This window comes from Lissotriton helveticus, chromosome 12, assembly GCF_964261635.1.
Source record: "Lissotriton helveticus chromosome 12, aLisHel1.1, whole genome shotgun sequence".
Classification (NCBI taxonomy): Eukaryota; Metazoa; Chordata; class Amphibia; order Caudata; family Salamandridae; genus Lissotriton; species Lissotriton helveticus.
The window spans coordinates 692,867,058-692,887,743 of record NC_136073.1 but is presented as its reverse complement, the minus strand read 5'-3'; the positions used below and the strand labels follow the sequence as shown (position 1 = coordinate 692,887,743).

Below are 20,686 nucleotides of genomic sequence, written 5' to 3'. Positions count from 1 at the left end.
TACATGACTTTGCTGCTCTCTCTGGACTCCGGGTAAATGGCAATAAATCCTGTCTAAATGTGTTCGGAGGGGACATTCAGGATCTGCGCTATGTTCTGGCTAGTGCGCAGGTGCAGTGGAAGACTGACACGTTCCGCTATCTGGGAATCCAGATATACCGTCAACCGGCTGACCTCTTTGACGGTAATCTGGGTTGTGCGGTGATGGCCATTAAGTCGCAAATGAATTTCTGGAAGACGCTCCCGCTCACAGTTACAGGCAGGGTGGCATTATCTAAAATGGTGATCCTTCCGCGCCTCCTAAATTACTTCGCAAACCTACCGCTGTATGTCCTGGCGGCCTTTTTTAACAAACTCGCTACACTCCTCAGAGACTTCCTTTGGGGTAATGCGCGCCATAGGATAGCACTAGCGAAGTTATACTTGCCCACGGATCAAGGGGGCCTAGCTGCACCCTGCTTTGAGCACTCCTATTTAGCTGCTCAACTGCAGTGGATTGCTCGATGGCTCGCGGACAGAGGTCGAGAGTATACAGCGGCCCCTCTCTTTGGATTGCATTACTGAGCTTTTTCACCCGGCTGCTAAGTTATCCACACCGGCTCCCCTCCAGCGGTGGCTTACAAATGTTTCCGCCGCTGCCGGTACATCACTAAAGATCTAGTTCCTTATGCGCCTGCCATACCACTAGTGGGCTCCCCCAGCGGGCCTGGGGTGCTCACGTCCCTGGAGCTTCTGGAGTGGCACGAAGCCGACATACAGAATCTGGGAGATCTGTATTGGGATGGCATGCTTCTGTCATTTGAATCACTTACTGAAGAGCTGGGGCTACCACAGGGACATTTTTTAAGACACTGCTCCTTGATCACTACACTGGCCTCTAGATGGGGGTGGACATGACGGAGGAGCCGAGTCAACACCTCACCGTACAATATCTCCACGTAATGGGTCGAGGCCGACATTTAGTCCGTGGTTTGCAGCATCCCTCCGCACGCATGCGGCGATAAAATTAGATTCACTTTGATGCGGGTGAGAAGAAGACTTAGGGAGGCAGCTGGAGGATAGGAAGTGGGAGAAGATATTGAAGAGTCCTAAGAGAATCCCCAGAAACATGCGGTTGTGTCAAATTCAATTATTTATAGTTCACAGGGCATAACTCACTCTTGAAAAGATCAATAGGTACTTTCACTGTGCGGATGCAGCCTGTCCCCGCTGTGCAGAGGTGGGGGCTTGCCTAGTGTACATGCTGTGGGGCTTTCACACACTGCGCACTTATTGGTGGGCTATTAGTGAGACATTGGGCGCATGTGGAGGAGTGTGGCTCAATGGTTAGAGCGGCAGACCCTGATGCAGAGTTCTGGCCAGGGTCCAGGGTTCAATTCCCGCCTCGGCGGGGTCTCGGGCTCAATTTCCTCAGACCTGTTAATTTTCGCCTCGGTGCCTATTCTAATCACGGGCCCCACGCTGCACCTCTGGGCAATAGCTTGCTTAGCCTCCACACCGGCCCCAACAGCGCTAAGGATGCCTGGCTTCACCCTGGGGGTGCCCAGGAGTGGACACTTCACAGGGAAAGCCAGGAGGGGTTCCACAGCGGTATGAGTATCAGCGCCAGGAAGCCGAATAGGCGACACCGCAAGGTGACCGTCTGGTGACAGTGCGCTCTATAAGTACCATGACATTTACATTTATATTTACATGTACAAGCAGCAACATACCTTTCGAGTGGCCCACTTACTTATTACACCTATTCCGTAGTACACCGACCACAAAGGTCACTTCTCGCTTCCTCGACCTGGGGCTAGTCGTTGCCAAGCGCCTATTGACGAAGAGATGGAAGTCACAATCCCCACCACACATGAGAGCGTGGAGGTATTCCCTCATAGCATGGGCTAAAGCAGAAGGAAATGCCATCACACTGGAGTAAACACTGGGCCTGCGTAAGATGCCGATAGCAGCGCAATGGGAGGGTCTGCTTCAGAATCTTATGCACATGGAGGGGGACACCCTAGAACAGCGGCCGACTGTTGAGGGAGATACCCCAGCAACCTGAGATGGGTGATATGTCGGGTGCACCCTTATCCCGCCACACAGACACATTTATACTATCCACCGACTAAGCTGAGATGCAACTATGTGTGTTGGCTGACGCTGCGGCTTTGTGGAGTGATGCGTGACGGGGAGTGAGGGATGAGGCAGAGAGGGGGTGACAGATGTAGTTACAAGGAGGGGGAGAATGAGGGGGCTAAATGATAAATGAAAAGTGGAGAACATGTAATCAGAAGTCGAACTCAGTTGCTGTGGTTGGTTTCTTTCTTTAGTTACTGTTTGTTTACTCTATAACATCTGTGCATTCACACAAGGTGTACGATCTGTAACACTCTGCATAATATGCCTCCAGAACCACTTTATGACGGCATTGTGGACTTTACCTCTGCTGAAGCGATGCAAATGTTGTACTTCTATCTGGAACTGTGGCTAAAGGGTCGCCAGAATACATTGTGGCCATCCTAAGCTTGTATATGCAAACTGAGCGTCACTGTCTAAAAATTCTAATTGTAGTGGGAATGAACTGCTGGTTATTGTCTTGCATACACATGTACATGTTGTGGAAAAAATAATAAAACAGATTTAAACAAAAAAAAAAATCAGGACCCCAGTCTCCGTGCTTTCTCCGCTAAATTGGCTATGGTAAGTATTTAGGTACACCCCAGATTGACTACTGGTGTATCATTATAATTTCCTAGTATTTGCCCAGAGGGACCCAGGGCATAGGTACACAAGGGGTTTCCCATGTGCTGAAACATATATTATGCCACCCATGAGGGACCACCAAATTGTGACTCCAGGCCTGCCATTGCAGCCTGTGTAAGCTGGTGCTAGCTCCACTTGCGACCGATATATAGTGCTTATATCTGAGGTCACTACACTTAAAACCTATAAGTCTCACCTAAGGCAGGTCTTTCAATCCTGAAGGCAGGGTGCACGGTTCAAAATGTGGAGGGGCCCACGCATGAGCGGGACACCCCTACAACCTTCGGAGTCTATTCTCCCGGGTTGTAAGTTCATCAGCCATTGCGATATTTAGACTGGCCATTACGCGATGACCATCTCTAATCAGGCTGTACCAAACCCTGTCAATCTTGGTATCAAACATGTTGGAATCATACCACCACACCGTAAACAGTGTGGGAGGTATGATTCCATGAATTGTAAAGCTCCCCCGGGAGGGCCTCAGTGCTCCCGGTTCCAGTCTTTCCGAACCGGACAGCAAGCTAGGGCTGCTGCTGCCGACCAGAGACCTGTTTCTGCCCTCCTGCAGCTGAGACAAGTTCAGGCAGGGGAAGGCAGAACAATAGATATCCTGTCACAGGGAAGTGTGACCACCTCCCAGACAGCGTTTAGTGTATTGGAACAGGGTGGGGGCACTTGCCAGCGCCACAGAGGCTGCTTGAAAGGCACATTTGGTGCCCTCCTTGCATACTCCAGTTCAAAACCGTTCAGGGGCTCCTGCTCTGGTCCAAACCTAGACGAAGGACATGGGAGTATCCTGCCTAAAGTGCCGCCCCAATTTAGGGAGAGACCCCTGAATCGTCCCAACCCATTCCTTAGGGTATTTAAGGGCTTACCTGTGGGTGGGTCCTTAGATTCGTCATGGGGTTCAATTTTGATTCAACTCCATGTTCTCATCAACCATCTGGACACTCTGACCAAGTTGGACTGACCATGTAGGGCTGACTGCATCGAACTTTGATCTAGGAACTGAGACTGCAACCAGGAAGATTCTGATTGCTCCAGATCTCCCCATCCTGCAAGTCTGCTGCAAACATCAGTGTCCGTGCTCCATACATGTCCCTCACAGGCCCTGTGGATATCCAAGACATTTGAAGGAATCTTCCTTGGAGTTAAGGAGTTACTCCCCTGCGTCTGCAGGCGCTGTGACGTAGCTGACCGGTTTGCTGATCCTGGGCTCCTACGGACTCCGACAGGTTTAATAACACGGGCAGAGGTTCTACGGCTCCATCGAGGCCTGCACTGTCTTCGTCCGAGCGTGCAGCCAGAATCCCTCATCAGCACAGTTGGAACCGAGCACCTGTGCACCGCGTTGGCTGACATTGCTATGGCTGGTGATTCTTGTCTCCAGAGATCTTTGGACCTTTTCAAGGGAATTCTTAGATTCCAGTGTGCTCTTCTGATTGCTCGTGGCCTACCCTGACTCCCCTGCTTGTGGTGAGTAACTTGGACCTTGCTGGTCCTATCTTTGCACCTTTATCGCGTGCCACGTTGTTTGCGGTTTCCAAGGCTTGTTGGTGCTTCTGACGGACACCGACCCCTCAGATCTCATCATCCGGCGTGGGGCAGCTCGAGAATGGCTTTAGGTCTTCCACAGTGTCGCCTGGTCCACACAGCTGCAGCTCCCAGGTCATCGTCCACTCTCCTGCATCTCACGACATCAGTAGACATTCCTCTCTTGTGCCCCCTGGTCCCTCCTGAGTGGCATAGACTCTGTCCCCTCTGCTTGCAGATTCTTCTCAACTTGAATCCACCTTTGGGTTCCACCGGACACTTTCACCTTCTCCAACAGCGGCATCTTACTGAAGTCTTCGATTGGGTTCGCCAGAGGTTTCCGACACCACTTCACACCGATGCACCCGGCTTCTCTCCATGGGTGGGGTGGCTCTCCAACCTTAAGACTTCCACAGGGTTTCTTCAATGTTCACTGGGAAGAGTCCTTCTTCTTTAAAATTGCTTCAGGGAATTACCCTTTGACTTGAATTGAGTATGCTGTTGTGTTCTCACACTGCACACAGCTTCTATGGGGTTCCTGTGCATTTACCTCGGGTGGTTTCTTGGGTCCCCAGCCTCCTTACGTCTTCTGGGTATAGTCTTGACTCGAGTCGCAATTCACATACCCCTATTTTAGTGTATGGTTTGTTCTCCCCCTGGCGACCACTGTGTATTCATGCTACTTACCTGTTTGTATTGCAAAGTATTGTGTACATTTGTGTTAAATCTCTGGGTGTGAGATATTGTTCTGTTAGTGAGTTTCTTATAGTAAATACCTATTTTTATAAATACACTGCATGGTTCTTTTTCACTTAACCAATACTGTTGGACTTGGCCCTTTTTGCAGGGTCATCCCTAAACTTTTTGCCTTTCTCCTAGCCGTTTCTATGACATGGTGTTGATGGTTTTAGGCCACTGGGCACTTTAGCACTGCTGTCCAGTGTAAAGTGCTTGTGCTCTCTGTGTTACATATGGTAAGATTGGTCTACACCTGTTTGGCCTATTTAATTTGATTTAATCAGTCCCTTGTAAGGTGGTATCTCGTATACTTAGGGCTGGTAAATTAAATGCTACTGGTGGGCTTGCTGCATTGATTGCGCCACCCACCAAGTAGGCTTGCAAACCTATCTCAGGCCTCTGCAGGGCCTGTGCACGCAGTGTTACTGCTGCTGTGACGTGGCACCTAAAGTGTGTGCCATGTCTGGGACCCCCTTTTACTGCATGTCAGTAACCCCTAAGGTAGACCCTAGGTAGCCCTATGGGCAGGGTTCATTGTAGATAAAAGATGGGACATATACCTTAAATGTGTGACATGTCCTGTTAGTGACAAACAGCCAATTTTGGTTTCTCACTACTGTGGGGCTGCCCTCCCATAGGAATGCATTGTGGATTCCCTGATAAGTTTTTCAGTGGTAACTCCTGATATGAGAGGAGCAGCATGGTCAAGTTTAGTATATTTGGAATGGTAATAATAAATGATGTGCATTGGTTTGTGCAGATTTATTATAACTATTTTAGAAATGCCACTTTTAGAACTTGGCATTTCTATGTGCTATGTGTCTGCCTGCCTGATGTGAATTGCATGTCCAGCTTTTGAGTGATAGAGGCTGGGGAGGTGTGTGTGGCTCCAGGAGGGGCAGGGTGAGTCAGCACTAGGCTGAATGGGACATCTACATTTGGAGTAGTGGGAGGAGTAGCCCCCTGTCCCTGAATAGGATTGTGCCTGCCCTGTACAATGCTGGCTTCGCCCCCTGTGTGTGTCTGATCATCGAGCTCCCACCTGACAAAGGGAAGAGGAGCCTGGTAAACAGAGTGCTCCAATTCCCCCATGAACCAGTTTTTACTGGTTCCCCCAAGCCCTGTACTGGAGACAAAGGAATGTGTTGTGTACATTTAGGGGCTGTGACCCCATTCATTTGGTACTGTTCTTGTGACTGGGGGCTTGTTGCTGCTGCTGGGCTCCAGGAGGAACTGTGTTTGTAGGAGGAACTGCCATGAGGGACTGCCTCCCTGCTGGAGGGCCCTGTGTGAAGGCCTGCCTGGGCCCAGCCTTTGCCCCCCTAGACTTTGTACTCTAGCGCCTTAGGAGCACTTTGCTTTTATTCTGGAGAGCGCTGTGTCTGTTCCCCAGACAGGAGGAGCGTGGGTGGCCTGCAGAGTGCTGCTGCCAAAATTGCTGGAGGGAATCCCGGCGTAGGGATTTCCCCGAGTTCCTTTCAACAGCGGGTGCCCACCCCACAGTGGGGTGCCTTTAGAGTGGGTGTCGACCCCGCAGTTCTGCACCTTTGAAGAGAAGCTGCCCACCCGGCGTATTTGTACCCTTGAGGGGGTGCCCACCCCGCAGTTGCTTTTATTTAAAGCGGGTGCCCACCCACACTGAGGAGCCGACATAGAAGTGAACCGCTGCGAGTGGCAAAACCGGAAGTCAGGCACCCCTGCCTGACTGTGGGCGGGAGTTGCGGCCGGAAGCCAGGAGAAGCTGGGCTGCGTGCAGGAGGGAGTAGGGGAGCCTACCCCGCCTCCCAGGGCGTCCCGGGCCCAACGAAGAAGTCCGGAGAGTCCCCGGAAGCCAGAAGGAGCATGGCTGTGTGCAGGGTCGGTGCCCCCTTTCCCCGAGTGGAGCTGAGAGCCGGCCTGGTGGAGTCCTGGACAGAGCCCTGGTGAGTGGGGGCTCTTGGATGTAGATCACCTCACAGAGAGAGGAGTCCAGAGGAGACTTTGCCCCACCACAGAAGAGCCCCGATGAATGGGGCCACACTTTGGTTGTTCTTGGTACCAGTTGCACCGGAGGAGCCCACTGCAGGGGGGGGGCTCGCAGAGCACTGCTGGTGCCGAGTTGGTGCCATTGCCTGAGCAGACCCGCAGGAGAGCGGGCCGATCCAACGAAGGGGCATTTTCTCATTCATGGCACCCAGAAGAGCCCGGTGATTGGGGCTCACCCAGGCACTATTAGTTCCGGTGCTCAGTTCGTTTTCGGGGGCAATTTACTTGATAGGAGCCTCGGAGTGTGGTCCTAGAGGCACCGCACTTGCCAGGCCTCTTTATTTCCTCAGTTGCGTCACCGTAGCGGGCAACTGCCACGTTTTGGCTATATTTGTTTAGAGAGTCCCAGAGGGGCCCAGAGGGCGGAGTGAGTGCCAGTGCCCACATTTTGCTGCACAGCAATTAGTGGCAGCTGCAACATTTAGGCCAGCGCAGTTGTGCACGTTTAGATTCTGCTGCATTGGCAGTATGCCCTGAATTTTGGGACATAGGGCATTTGAGCCCTCTGAGAAGGCCAGTTTGCCAGGGGGTCAGTGTGAGGTTGGTTGGGCGCCATGCCCTAATGTGATTCATGTGGTGCCCAGGATATGTGATTTATGCACCCTGATTTAAGTCTCTAATGTGATTTATGCTTATGCGGTTACTGCATACTGGGTTTAGGCTTATGAGGTTATTGCCTAATGTGATTTATGCTTATGAGGTTACTGCATACTGGGTTTAGGCTTATGAGGTTATTTCCTAATGTGATTTCTGCTTATGAGGTTATGGCATAATGTATTTATGCTTGTGAGGTTGGCACATAATGTATTTTTCACCTGATGTGATGCTGATTGCATAATATAGCCTTATAGCCCGCTGTAGTGGGCTATACCGGCTTTTAAAAGCCGGCTCCCGCATTAAAGGCCTGAACCGAAGGCTTGTTAGCCTGTGCTTGAGTGGGTTCTTACCCTTAAGTGCTGAACCCAAGGTTCTAGGATCCTTGGTAATGTCTTTAAGGACTGGTTCTGAAATATTTGGACATAAAAGAATGTAAGTAAGTAAGTAAGTTTATTTTGTTGATTAATTAAAACCATTACAAACAGCAAAGAGCAAATTCAGTTTACAACCTGATTAAAAAAACAATATAAACACAGACCCAGATTATCCAGCACTCATATACATACTTAATTCAGCTGTAGTAGGATAATCAATAAACAGTTTAGCAGCAAAAGTGACATAAAGTGCAACGAGTTGTTAATGAACGAATTAGCAGCAAGATTTAAAATAAAGTGCAATGTGCGCTCTAGATCCACTACAAATACTTTAGATACTAATCAAAGAATTCTGATAAAACCATATTATTGTTAGAATAATAAATAATATACTATCTCCCCAACTGATTGATATACTTTAAGACAACGAATTAGAAAATCATATACTTACAACAAATATTATCTATAAAATGAGATATTACTTTTATAACAATTAAATTAAAAAATGTCTATAAAATTTCATCATGATCCCTAAAAACATTTACTATTATAGAGTCATTGACATTTTAAATAGCATTCATTACATGGATTTCATCTATTGCAGAGTCTTCCTTACATAATTTTGATTCCACTATGAGGATATATTTAACAAACTGATGAACTAATCTTGGTGTAATACCTCGTAGACATACAATGATTGCAGTTCTGCACGTTCTTACTCCCATTTCCTTAAAAAGTGGTTTTAAAAACCTCTTACGTTCAACAAGCAATCTTGGGCACAAAGTTACAATATGCTGTAGAGTTTCTTTATTTTTACCACATAATCTACAGATATTAGAGGGCCAATTTTTTTCCCATTTTGGGATTCCATCTTTGGTCGGGTATCTCCCAAACCGTAGCAGCATAAATTTATTTTTAATGTAAGGTTTTAAATAACATTTCAAATAGGGCTGGGGATACAAATTGTTAAAAGAGTTTGCTATTGTCCAAAGATGTTTTTTTCCCTTAAATCGTCTTTATCCATTATACAAGACAAAAGTGCTGCTGATTGATTGATTGTTTTTTTAAAGACCATTTTACACCTTATTTCGTCCTCTAGGTTTGGGCAATCAAAAGCAAGCAAACACTCGTTTAAATAAGATCGCCAGCTTCCCGAATAGGCCCCTCTTTGAATCTCTAGCCAACAAAGGTTGGCCAGCGAGCCTTCCTCTGCTCTGGATAATAACAGTAAAGATTTTAAAAATGTAGATTGCCTAACGAGACACTGTTTCTTCAGACCAAATTCCAGTCTAACATTCGCTCGACTAATGTTTTTTGGGATTCTAAATACCGATTTATATGATCTTATTTCAATATCATCTAAAGGTTTCGCATCTTTGCCCCGAAAAATAACAGAACCATAGTCCAATGAAGGAATTAACTTCACTTTCATGGCCTTCATCAAATGGTCATGATTTGGGCATAATAACTTATCCCTCAATTGTCTAAAGGCAAATGTAAGAGATGAGCCTTTAGCTTCTAGGTTGTTAAAATGTTTCCTGAACGATAAATTGTGATCAAATGTTATACCCAAATATTTATAGGTTTTTACACAGTCAACAACCATACCCTTGATATTCCATTCTTTAACACCTAGTTTACCTTTTCCCATGATCATTATTTTTGTTTTTTTAATATTTATTTTTAGGCCATTCCTTGCAACATAGATGTTAAAAGAGTCTATTAATCTTTTAAGGCCAATAACTGTCTGACTTAATAAAATAGTATCGTCAGCGTATTGTAAATATTTAATCTCTTGGCCCATCACAAAAGGAGAATGAGCGTTAATATCCTTAAAATGGGCAGGGAGATCAGACATAAAAAGATTAAAAAGGCAAGGGGCCAAAACGCAACCTTGTTTCAAGCCAATGTTTGTTTCCAGGCGTCGGGTTATATGGCTACCGTCGCCTACTTTAATCTGGACCCAAGTATCCGAATATATAAAAGAATGTTGTACTTGCAGACTTCCAGAGGACCAAGACCAACAATCCAAGGAGTGACCTTGCTGGGCAAGAAAATAAGGTTGGACCCACTTTGAGCTGTTTGCCCCCTGAAACTCAGTTCAGGTGACTCTCACTGCAAGCCCATCCCACTTTGGTGTGACCTACCAAGATTCAGCCTGCTGCCTTGCCCTGCTCAAGAAATTTGAGCTCGAAAAAAGAACCTAAGTCTGAAAGAAAACATTTTGACTGGGCAAAGGTGCCAAAAGTATCAGAAAAAGAGCGGACCTCCCTGAGAGTGAAATTTCACCTTTCCCGCTCTGAGCGTTTCCCCTCCGAAAACCAATGGCATCAGGGGGCGTGCACTCAACCCCTATTTGATTTCAAGGGCACTTCCCCAGATACAGCCTTCTGCCTTGCCCCACTGGAAGATTTTAAACTTCCATTCAGAGACTAAGTCAGAAGATTAAAACTTTGACTGGGAAAAACTTGCTTGGGGTACCGCTCTCCATTATGATGTGCCTTAATTTGTGTCCCAGTTCCTGTGACATAACATGTGTATTTGTAAAGCACACTTTCACCCGGAGGTATCTTGGCGCTGAATAAAAGATGTCTCTTGTTACCCAACTCAATGGTACTCTTTTTATCAACCTCAGATGGATGAAAGGCTGAGTGGATCTGCTGGGATTTGAACCTGTGACCATGAGGTCAAACACAGGCCCCTGCAGCGGAGGCATTAGTCCACTCTGCACCAGACCAGACATGAACATTACTTTCTATTGATGCTTTACTTTTTCTTGGCATTTTGTCTTTCAAATCTAAAATTCAAATCTCCTGTTCCCCTTATTAGACTTTTGTTGTTTTAGTGTCATTTTGTTCGTTATTTCTATTTTGATCAATTGAGGTGAGATTTTTATTGTATTTTGATTTTGCCTTTTTAACTGGTTTGGTACTTCTAAACGCTTTGCGAGTTTTTGTTAAGTTAAGCCTGGCAGCTCAATGCAATAGCGAACATGGTTTGAGCTGAGGTTTAAATTTGTGAAACCTTTGTCTGGACCTAATTACTTTATTACTTGTGGTGGACTACCATCCACCCCAACTAAGGACTAACTTTCTTACATGCTCCAACTCCCAGTGGTATAGAATGCAAAAATGACAAAAGCCACATAGAAGGGTAGCATTAGATTTCTGAAAGAAACACAATCGCCCTCCCCCTGACCTGTGGTGGCCCCCTGAAATGGGTCCACCCCCTCTTCCTAGCACCAATGCGAAGAATCTGGGCGTAAGATGGGACGAAGGTCTTTCCTTTTCCTCGCATATACAACAGATCACATCCGGTTGTCTCTTCAAACTGAGGAACCTTCGAAAGTTCCTTGATCTGTTACCTATAGATTGTCGGAAAATGGTAGTCCATGCAACAGTTACATCCAGGCTGGACTACGCGAATGGCCTCTATCTCGGCCTACCAAAATACTTAGTACATCGCCTGCAGATCGTGCAGAATGCGGCTGCGAGACTGTTAAAACACATCCCTTTTAGACAGCATGTCTCTCCGCATCTACACGATCTGCATTGGCTCCCTGTGGCTAGCAGAATAAAGTTTAAAGCTCTAACTTTGGCATTTAGAGCACTATGGGGGACCTGTCCCAATTACTTAAAACTCAGACTCCCCCGGTACCACCAGGAGAGGTGCCTGCGTTCCAACTCTCTGCTTCAGCTCCTCGTCCCGCGCGCCAAAAAAGCTAGACTTGGAGGCAGGTCCTTTTCGGTTGGCACGGCATTACTCTGGAATGCCCTGCCTACCGCCATCCAATCGGCCACGACAGAATCCAGTTTCAAAAAGCTACTAAAAACTTGGCTTTTTACCCAGAAAAACTAAGCACTCCCCCCTTTGCTCTGCCTAAACAAGAAATGTTCATCTAGCGCCGGGACACCTCCTTGTGAGGTAGCTGTTCGCGCTTTACAAATATCAGTATTATTATTATTATTATTATTATTATTGGTGACATTTCAGTATATTTGGGAAGTATACCATATTTGAAGGGTCAGTGTTAAACAGCTTAATGTAACAACGTATCTGTTACTAAAAGTAATTCATATGTTTTTGAATTCAGGAACGTATACCCCATCAGAAGAACAAGTTATACAGTTAAGTAACATGTTTTCCAATAGATCATTTCTTCACTACTAAAACTCTTCGAATGAGATTGTTAGAAAACATTTCTGTTAATGTAATGGTGATAAATCAACAACACAACAGCACTTCTCAATTCAATTGTAGTAAAACATGTATTTGTATATTTATCTCATGGTTAATATGTAGTGTTCTTGTGGTGCTTTAAAACTGTTTTTTATGTTAGGTGGTAGAAACAGATCCAGAACCTGCCCATACAGTCTATGATGGCAGTAGCCGGGAACTAGGACTTCACATCAGTGGAACAATTGATTATGCTCAGTTCACATGCAGAACAGAGAACGTGCAGTTCAAGGACACCCTGCTCTTCCAGACAAGAGTATATGAGTGAGTAACAATCTCTAATATATGTGCTAGCCATGGAGGGACATCCTCTTCCAGACAATTATAAGAGTAAAAAGGAATTGAAAAAGTAGCAGATAGCTTTAATCTTCAAAAACAAAGCAAATATAATATATATGTAGATGCACAGAGTGTATTATGCTATTTATTACCATTTTTGATTGTGGGATGGGACCAAGAATTCCTTGAGAAATCCCCATGAATAGGGTTTAGTATCCAGAAACATGGGTGAATAGAATTACATCAAATTTGGCAGAAAACTAGATTGTGATCCAGAAAGTGTGTGTTTTGTGATTTCTTGTAAATTTGATCAGTAGTTTTTGGGAAATGAAGGTTCAAAATGTATAGATATCTAGTGACTTGGTACTACTGTGGTACTGTGAGCTCAAAACACGAGATCTGATTGACTGGCTCTAACATGAGTAGACTGTTGTAGCCGTCATTTTAGAACTTAGTCCCTGTGTCCTAAAACAACAAATAAAAATAAGGAACAATGGGGCAGGATAGGGGTACCCTGAACCACTGGTCCTTGCAGTGCAGTCCCAGAGGGACCGCCTCTCGACTTCCACTCTCTGGTCAAATGAAAAATATATTTTTGGGACTGTGCATTGGTACTTCCGCGGTGCCCCGTGTGACCCCTGTGTAATTTTGTGGTACTACCGTTGCACTGTGAACAAAAAAAATGAAGTAGATCTTTGCAAGTCCATGAGTTTTCGCCAGCAAAAGATTTTGGCCACCAACTGGGGGGTTGCACACCAAAAGCTATGGGATGTTGGATACATTGACTGTTTGTAGGCACATGGTAGGCCTAGTTGGATATGCTAATAAAATATGACTTTACGTTAAAAAAAACCTAGACATGCACTGCGAAAGCCAAAGGTTGAAGCGACATCATATGTCACTTACAACGCTACATTCTAAATTAAAAAAATTACTTAAATTCACCATCCACTGCTTATGACCTCACATATTACATCACTCATGGCATATTGTATGAAATCATTGATTACATTAGTGTGGCATCTGAAAAAACCTAATTGATGATGACACTGTATGGCGTAGCACTGCTCTGTCCCTCATAGCCTACTTTTAGCACAACTAGCATGGGAATGGCACCCCTGACTAGGACCCGAAACACACCACAGATCTCCTTCGGTACTGTTTAGAACCTAGTGTATAGGCTTGGAGTTTAGATTGTTAGCTCAGTTTCATTAATTTGTATTTTTTAATGTTTTTACCTTTCTCTTTTTTTCTTTCTACTGTTACTTTCCCGTGGATGCATCATCATACTGAGCAGTTTGTCTAATGAAACATCTGTTTACTGTTTGCTGGGAAAATACTGTAATGACATTATATGTGGCATTATGCATGACATTATATAACCCTATAACATCACTTTCATTGTTGTTTGGTTCCACAAATATGCATGCTCAAGGGCCACAATGTAATGCAATGTGTTGTAAAGACATAAATCTCACTGAAACGTCTAGCTACAGATTCCTTACCTTTGAATTTCCCCAGGCATCAGACTGGATCAGGAAACTTTTGCGTGAGCAGTACCCCTGCCCCTGATCGGGTGGCTCAGTAGTGTTCTGCATGTTGATGTCTGCATCATTAGCGTCGGTTGTGATGTTGTGGTCACCTATATCGTCGCAAACCAAGTGAGCGGACGTCAGTTCTTTTCTTTCCACGCCAGTTAAGCACTGATCCAGAGAAGAGCTACTCCCCTGTCTTTTTTGACAGGCCTATTTTTACATTTTGTTGAGGATTTTCTTTTTTCTATGTGTCGGCGCTGTCATTTAGATGTATAGGGTACAAACTGTGTGGTGCTTGTCACATCTCCAAGTCGGTAACCTACACCCTCCTCTTCTGCACGAGTGCGACCATAACATGAAGTTGTGCTTGGATTGCCGAGCCATGGCTCCAAAGGGATTGCAGGAGTGATCTATTAAGCTCCTTATGGCCTGGCAGCCAACACCGTTGAGCACTATTCCTGGGCGATCCTGGTCCCGTTTGAGGAAGAGAAGGTCGTGGGACCCCTCCAGGAGCCCAGAGTCCAATTCTTCTCACCCGAAGTCCTTGGGATACTTGGGGAAGAGGCACAAAGAGAAGAAATCCAAACGGACTTCACCTCGCCGGTTGTCCGCCTACATGACTGGTAAGGAGCATCGAAGCTCTAGGCACAGTTCTGCTCTATTTCCGGGACCCGGAGCGATCCCCGCTCAAATTGAGAAATTTTACAAGGCCATGCACTGCGTATTTGATTGGGCTGACCCCTCCGGTGTGCCATCTGGCCCTGTGGGGTCGGATGTCGGATGAGGCCCCACCAGGTTCTTTGCAATTGTATCCGGGTCGACGCCGGTCGTGCTAATACGTGCTGCCCCGGCATTGGAGCTGAAGTCGATGCCTCTGAATCCAGCCCCAAAGTGAGCAAGGCACCCCCGTCTGAACATACCCTGCCAACTTTGTCACTGGATTCAAGCTACCTTGGCTGATGACGGCTGATTAGCCAGAAACCGGTCCCAGGATGCTCATTTCCGGTCCAGGGAAGACATGGCTTGGCAGTTCGGGCTGGACTGTTCCCATGAGGCACAGGGTCAGACTGATTTGCATATGGCCGTGTCTGAACTGGGGTGGTGGAGTGAGCTAAAGAATGATGATGGATTAAACCCAGATAAGTTGACTGGGGGTGAGTGTTTGATTTGCTTCAGCGCTCCGTCCATCATCCCCTTTGGTATCGCTAGGTTATCTGAACGCCAGGGCGGACAAACTTAGTTGTAAACGCCTAGCGGATCATGAATGGGGTCTCCAATCAGAGGTGGCACAAGGTCTCTTTCAGCAGTGGGAAGAGCCTTTTTTAGATCTGTTTGCCACCAAAGAGAATGCACAATGTCGGCAGTATTGTACGCTGGAGTTTCCACGGTGGCTATCGGTCGGCCATGCTTTTCATCTTGAGTGGAGCTCAGGCCTCCTGTCCACCTTTCTACCCATACCACTTCTGCCCAGAGTTGTCAAGAAGATCAGGAACAACTGGGCCCAAGTCATTCTTGTGGCTTAGGACTGGGCGCGGAGACTCTGGTATCCAGAGCTTCTTCAAATGAGCATCGATCTCCTTGTCAGGTTGCCCCTTTGGGAAGATCTTCTGTCGCAGCAGCGGGGGAAGTTCCACCACCCGAACCTGTCAACTCTTTGCTTCCTTGCGTGCAGATTGAGCGGCAACAGTTGATAGCTTTTGACCTTCCTCCCAAAGTATATAATGTTATCTTGGCAGCCAGGTGTCCCTCCACTAAGATGGTATACTCTGCCGCTGGCAAAAATAATCTAAATATTGTACAGAAAGGTCTATTGACCCTCGTGCTGCTTCTTTGTCTGGTATTCTTTTTTTATTCTTCTCCTTGCCCAGCAGGACTCTGCTTTCGGTGCTCTTAAGTGTTATCATTCTACTCTGCTTTCTTGCGGCTGCTAGACCAACCCTCTTTATTCAAGTTCCCTATTGTAAATAGGTTCTTAAAAGTGCTTGTAATTACCGACTTGGAGCTACAAGTGGGGGGAAAAGGACATATCGGATACTGAGTTGGGACATAAGATACTTCTTAAGCAGCGAGAACTAGGAGACTTGGAGAAGGAGGCGGCTCGGACGCATGCGGTGGCCACAGAGAGACACCTATTCGATCTAGGCGATAAGGCTAATAAATTAATAGCATGGGTAGAGAAGAGGGACAGGGACTGGAGCTGAGTGCTGGAGACTCAGCCTGCATCATATGTCGGTCCAGATCAGAAAAAGTTGAGGCCTTCGCAACATTTTATGAAGAAATATACCAGTCCGCCACTGAAAGGACGGGGGAATATTGTGCTGATTTACTTAGTGATATCTCTTTGTCGGAGCTATCGGCAAACGATAGGGAAGCTATTGAAAGTGACTTAACAAGGGAGGAGATCATAGGGGCCATTCGAGACTTGCAGTCCAGAAAGGCAACAGGTCCAAATGGACTTCCCTCTGAATTTTATAAATGTGTAGCAGACACTTAGCTCAACCAATGCTGAATATGTTCCAAGCATCAAAGGAGGAGGGACCGCTACCAGATGATTTAAGAATGGCCACCATAGTGGTTATACCAAAGAAAGGTAGACCCCCTGAGCTATGTAGCTCATACAGACCCATTTCCCTCCTGAACTTCGAAGCAAAGGTACTAGCTAAGGTGCTGGCTAATAGACTGCATGCCATTATCTCCACATTAATTCATCCGGACCAATCCGGGTTCATGCCACACAGGAGCACCAGGCTAAATCTCCAACACCTATATGGCATCATGTCCGTAACAGGGTCCCAATCAGCTGAAGCCACAGCAGTGCTGTCATTGGATGCCCGTATGGCGTTCAACAGCAGTGAATGGTCATACTTATTCGCAGTACTGTCCAGATGCGTTTGTGGCCCAAAGTTTTGCGCCTGGCTATGGTTGCTATATTCTGACCTGTCTGCAAGAGTCTGGGTAAATGGATTAGTATCCAGGCCCATTATGCTATATAGGGACACAAGACAGGGCAGCCCCCTCTCCCCTATTATTTTTGCAATGGCATCTGAACCACTTGCAGCGTGGGTGCGCCGGGACCCTCTTGTATATGGCATAGACATTGAGGGAGGTTGGGAGGAACTAATTTCCTTATATGCGGACGATAGTCTACTGTATGCATACAAACCTCACCAGACATTCCGTAGACTTATACGTATCTTTCAAAGTTTTGGCAGCAACTCGGCTACCAAATTAATTGGGACAAGTTGCTAATTTTTCTCTTAGCTGGGGAGATCCTGCCTCTTACATCTGTCTGTACAGCCCTGACACAGATAGACAAATTCAAGTATTTAGGGATCTGGATAACTAAGTAGGAGAGAGAATTTCTGGCCCTGAACCTATATTCTCAATTGGAGAGGCTGCGAGGGGATGTGTGCCATTGGAGGCGACTCCCAGTTACACTCATGGGCCGAGCTGTATTGTTCAAAATGATTGCCTTTCCGATACTCTTATACATGTTTCAGAACACCCCATACCAGCTTCCGGCCGCGTTCTTTCGAGTGATTGATGGGGAGTTGCGTACCCTGTTATGGGAAGGGGGTGGCCCGCGAATTGCGTTGCGTAAGTAACAGAGGGGAATATATGAAGGGGGGCTAGTGGTCCCAGATGTTAGAAACTACTACCTTGCATTCCAGCTCATAAATATTAGTGACCGGGTCTTTACAACCCAGACAGAACCAGCATACCGGGTAGACCGCCACTCTATGGGAAATGGAGGGTACCTGGCTGTATTGTATCATAAAGATCATGCAAAAACACTCCCTATACATACACAGACGGTGGCACAAACATGGTGAGCGGCTACAAAATTAGTAGAATGGGAGGCCAGACTGACTGAACAAACCCCACTCTGGGACTATGATTGGCTGGGTGAAGGTGGGGGGGGGGCTCCGGGGCTTTCATAAGTGGGGCCACATTGGGATAGATCACCTGGGAGAGACCTGGCGAAAGAGGACAATGGTTAAGTTCGAAGATTTGCAAACACAATTTCAGATGGCTGACAGAGAACGGTTTAGATATCTGTAGCTGAAACATGCCCTGAGATGCCAAGTACCGGAAGGAGATCAGTTACCCAACTGGTTCCTGTTAAAACATAGACTACTTCTCGACCCATCAAAAGACAAGGCTATCTTGTTAACATATCCGAAGATAATGAATAATTTACCTGGGCGTTTAGGCCCTCTGAGGGAAACATGGGAAACAGACTTAGGCCTATTAGAAGATGACAATTGAGCTGAGGCCATACAGAGTCCTAGGGAAATGCTATACGTACTCGGTTCTGATTAATTCAACTTAGGATCCTACATATTACATACACTTCTCGGACGCTCCAGCACAAAATAGGCCGCTGTGACTTCGGCCAATGTGCCATGGACTGTGGAGAAATGAGCTCCTTTTTTTCATATTCTTTGGGCATTTCCCAAAATTCAAAGATACTGCACGGAAGTGGCCCTCATAATGTCTGCAGTAGTGGGTCTGCAAGTCTCAGCAGATGCAAGGTGGCATCTGTTGGAAGTAACTGTGGGTTTGGCTGATGTTAGCTGCTATGGTGGCAAAGAGGAACATCGCTAGGGCGTGGGGTGCCACTGAACCCCCAAAGTCTAGTGATTGGAAACGAGATTTAGATTGGTGCAAGCAAGCAGAGAAAGTATTTTACCAGAGCAGAGGATGCCCAAAGAAACGGGAAAAGATTTGGGGCGCCCAGGAGAAATAGGGAACTTAGTTGGCAGGGTAAGGGGGGGGGGGGAGGTTGACACAAGAGGTTCGCACATGTAGAAGGCTGCGCTTCATTTGGGACACCTAGTTGAGGATTGAAATTGCATTGTTCTCTCCTTCTTCTACCGCCAGATTGAGATATATGTATGTATTATTGTGATTGTTTATGATGCAGCAGTTTAATAAAAAAGACTGTTTAAAGAAAAGTGCTTGTACATATGTTTCCACCTATACCCTTTGTCATGCCGCAGTGGGTCCTTAATTTGGTCTAGCACGAAAAAAATACTCCGGTGGACCACGTGGTGGTCAGTTGAGTAGTATATAAAAAACTGTACCTGTGATCTAGAGAGAAAAAGGTAGGAGCGACACGACTAGTGATACTATAAGGTTGTGTCTAGCGCAACCATGTTTGTGGGGGAAAGAACTAGCTTGTTTATATTACCCTCACACACCCTAGTGGTGTCATGCTTCATCATCGGGTCCCCCCGACCCCCTACAAGTTGGGATGGGCTCGACCACAGTGTTGGGAAGCTCTTCTGATATAATCAAGGAGGGGGCTTTACGTAATATAAAATCACCCAGATAGATCCCCGGTGTCCCTTTATTTTGGGGTCTATCTGAGAAGTTAAAAATACTGTATAAAAATTATTTATACAATTGGATCATTTCAGGGTATTATGGTCCTAAGACCCTAGTGCCAACATGTTTCAGTCCAACGTGGCCATGAAGGTCCGGGACTTTCTTCAGGGCAATGGCGGCCCCTATGTGAGGAAAGACAAGGATGGGATTCCCTATCCTAATAATGTAGTGAGGGCAGAGTAGCTGCTCCTCAAAGTATAGAATGTGCTGTGTGTATAAACTGCCAGGCTGCGTCTGGGAAGAGAAACAAGAACAAACAACATAATATACTTATATGCAGAAGCTATTATCTGTAGTGATATAAGTGGATGTGAACGTATGCCAGTTTGTGAGCATGCACCATACTGTAGTGCCTGCCTGGATAGAGGTATCAACCCCTACCTGTGCCATTTAAGTACATGCCTCCGTGACATATCAGGGATCACGTGACGGAATGCGTGTCTCAGAGGCAACAAATTCGCATACTGATATATTGTATCCATTAGCGATTCATATATATAAAATTATCTACATAACACATGCACCCAATTTGTTAGTCTCAATCGTAACCACTCAATTAGTAAACACTCAATTGTTCTGGTACCATACGTTTCAATACCCATTATGTCATGCACACATGCGTGGATAAATACTGTACCCAATTAGGGAAGTCGGCTTGCTGCACACAGGACCAGGAAACATGTGGGTGGTCCTATTGAATTGGATTTGTGAAGGTATTACCTTTTGGCGATCGTACTCGCGAATGGTCAAACAGGATCGTGGGCTGTGTCCCCCCGAACGCGCTGCGTGCAGCGGCACTTACTTCAATTGAAGGTCTCACCCTGCTATGTCCCTATCGGATCCGGTCCTCGGCTTTCGTTCTAGGCAGCCGAAGTGTTCGGAGCGTTTGTAATTATAGGCAGCTAGCGGCATCGCTGGAATCCGTCGGTCACGCCCCTGCGCATGCATCAATGACGTGATGCGTCTTTGCGTGAGCGGGGCGGAAACGGTTGGGAATTGTAGTTCCTAGAGAACGTGTATAGTTCTTCATTATTTAAATGCAGCGGATGTATGCGCATTAGGTATATGGCGGAACAGCATGGGAATTGTAGTTTAAAGTTCCGTTTCTAAATCTACATGGGATAGGACATTGGTGGCTCATGTTCTTATGTACAAAGGGTGTTATTATGCCAATGGTTAAGGCTTTAGTAGGACTAAATGGTCAAGACTGGGAACATTTATATAAGTTAAA

At 46.2% G+C, this 20,686-nt stretch overlaps 1 protein-coding gene across 2 annotated transcripts in view; it reads left to right on the top strand.

Moving 5' to 3' along the window:
* Window positions 1-20,686, top strand: part of HYDIN (HYDIN axonemal central pair apparatus protein) — a 3,619,565-nt gene that overhangs the window by 2,802,553 nt on the left and 796,326 nt on the right. For both annotated transcript variants that reach the window (XM_078670948.1, XM_078670947.1), the window contains one exon: window positions 12,354-12,514. In XM_078670948.1, coding sequence (XP_078527074.1) covers window positions 12,354-12,514 — 161 coding nt within the window. The remainder of the gene's footprint in view (window positions 1-12,353; window positions 12,515-20,686) is intronic.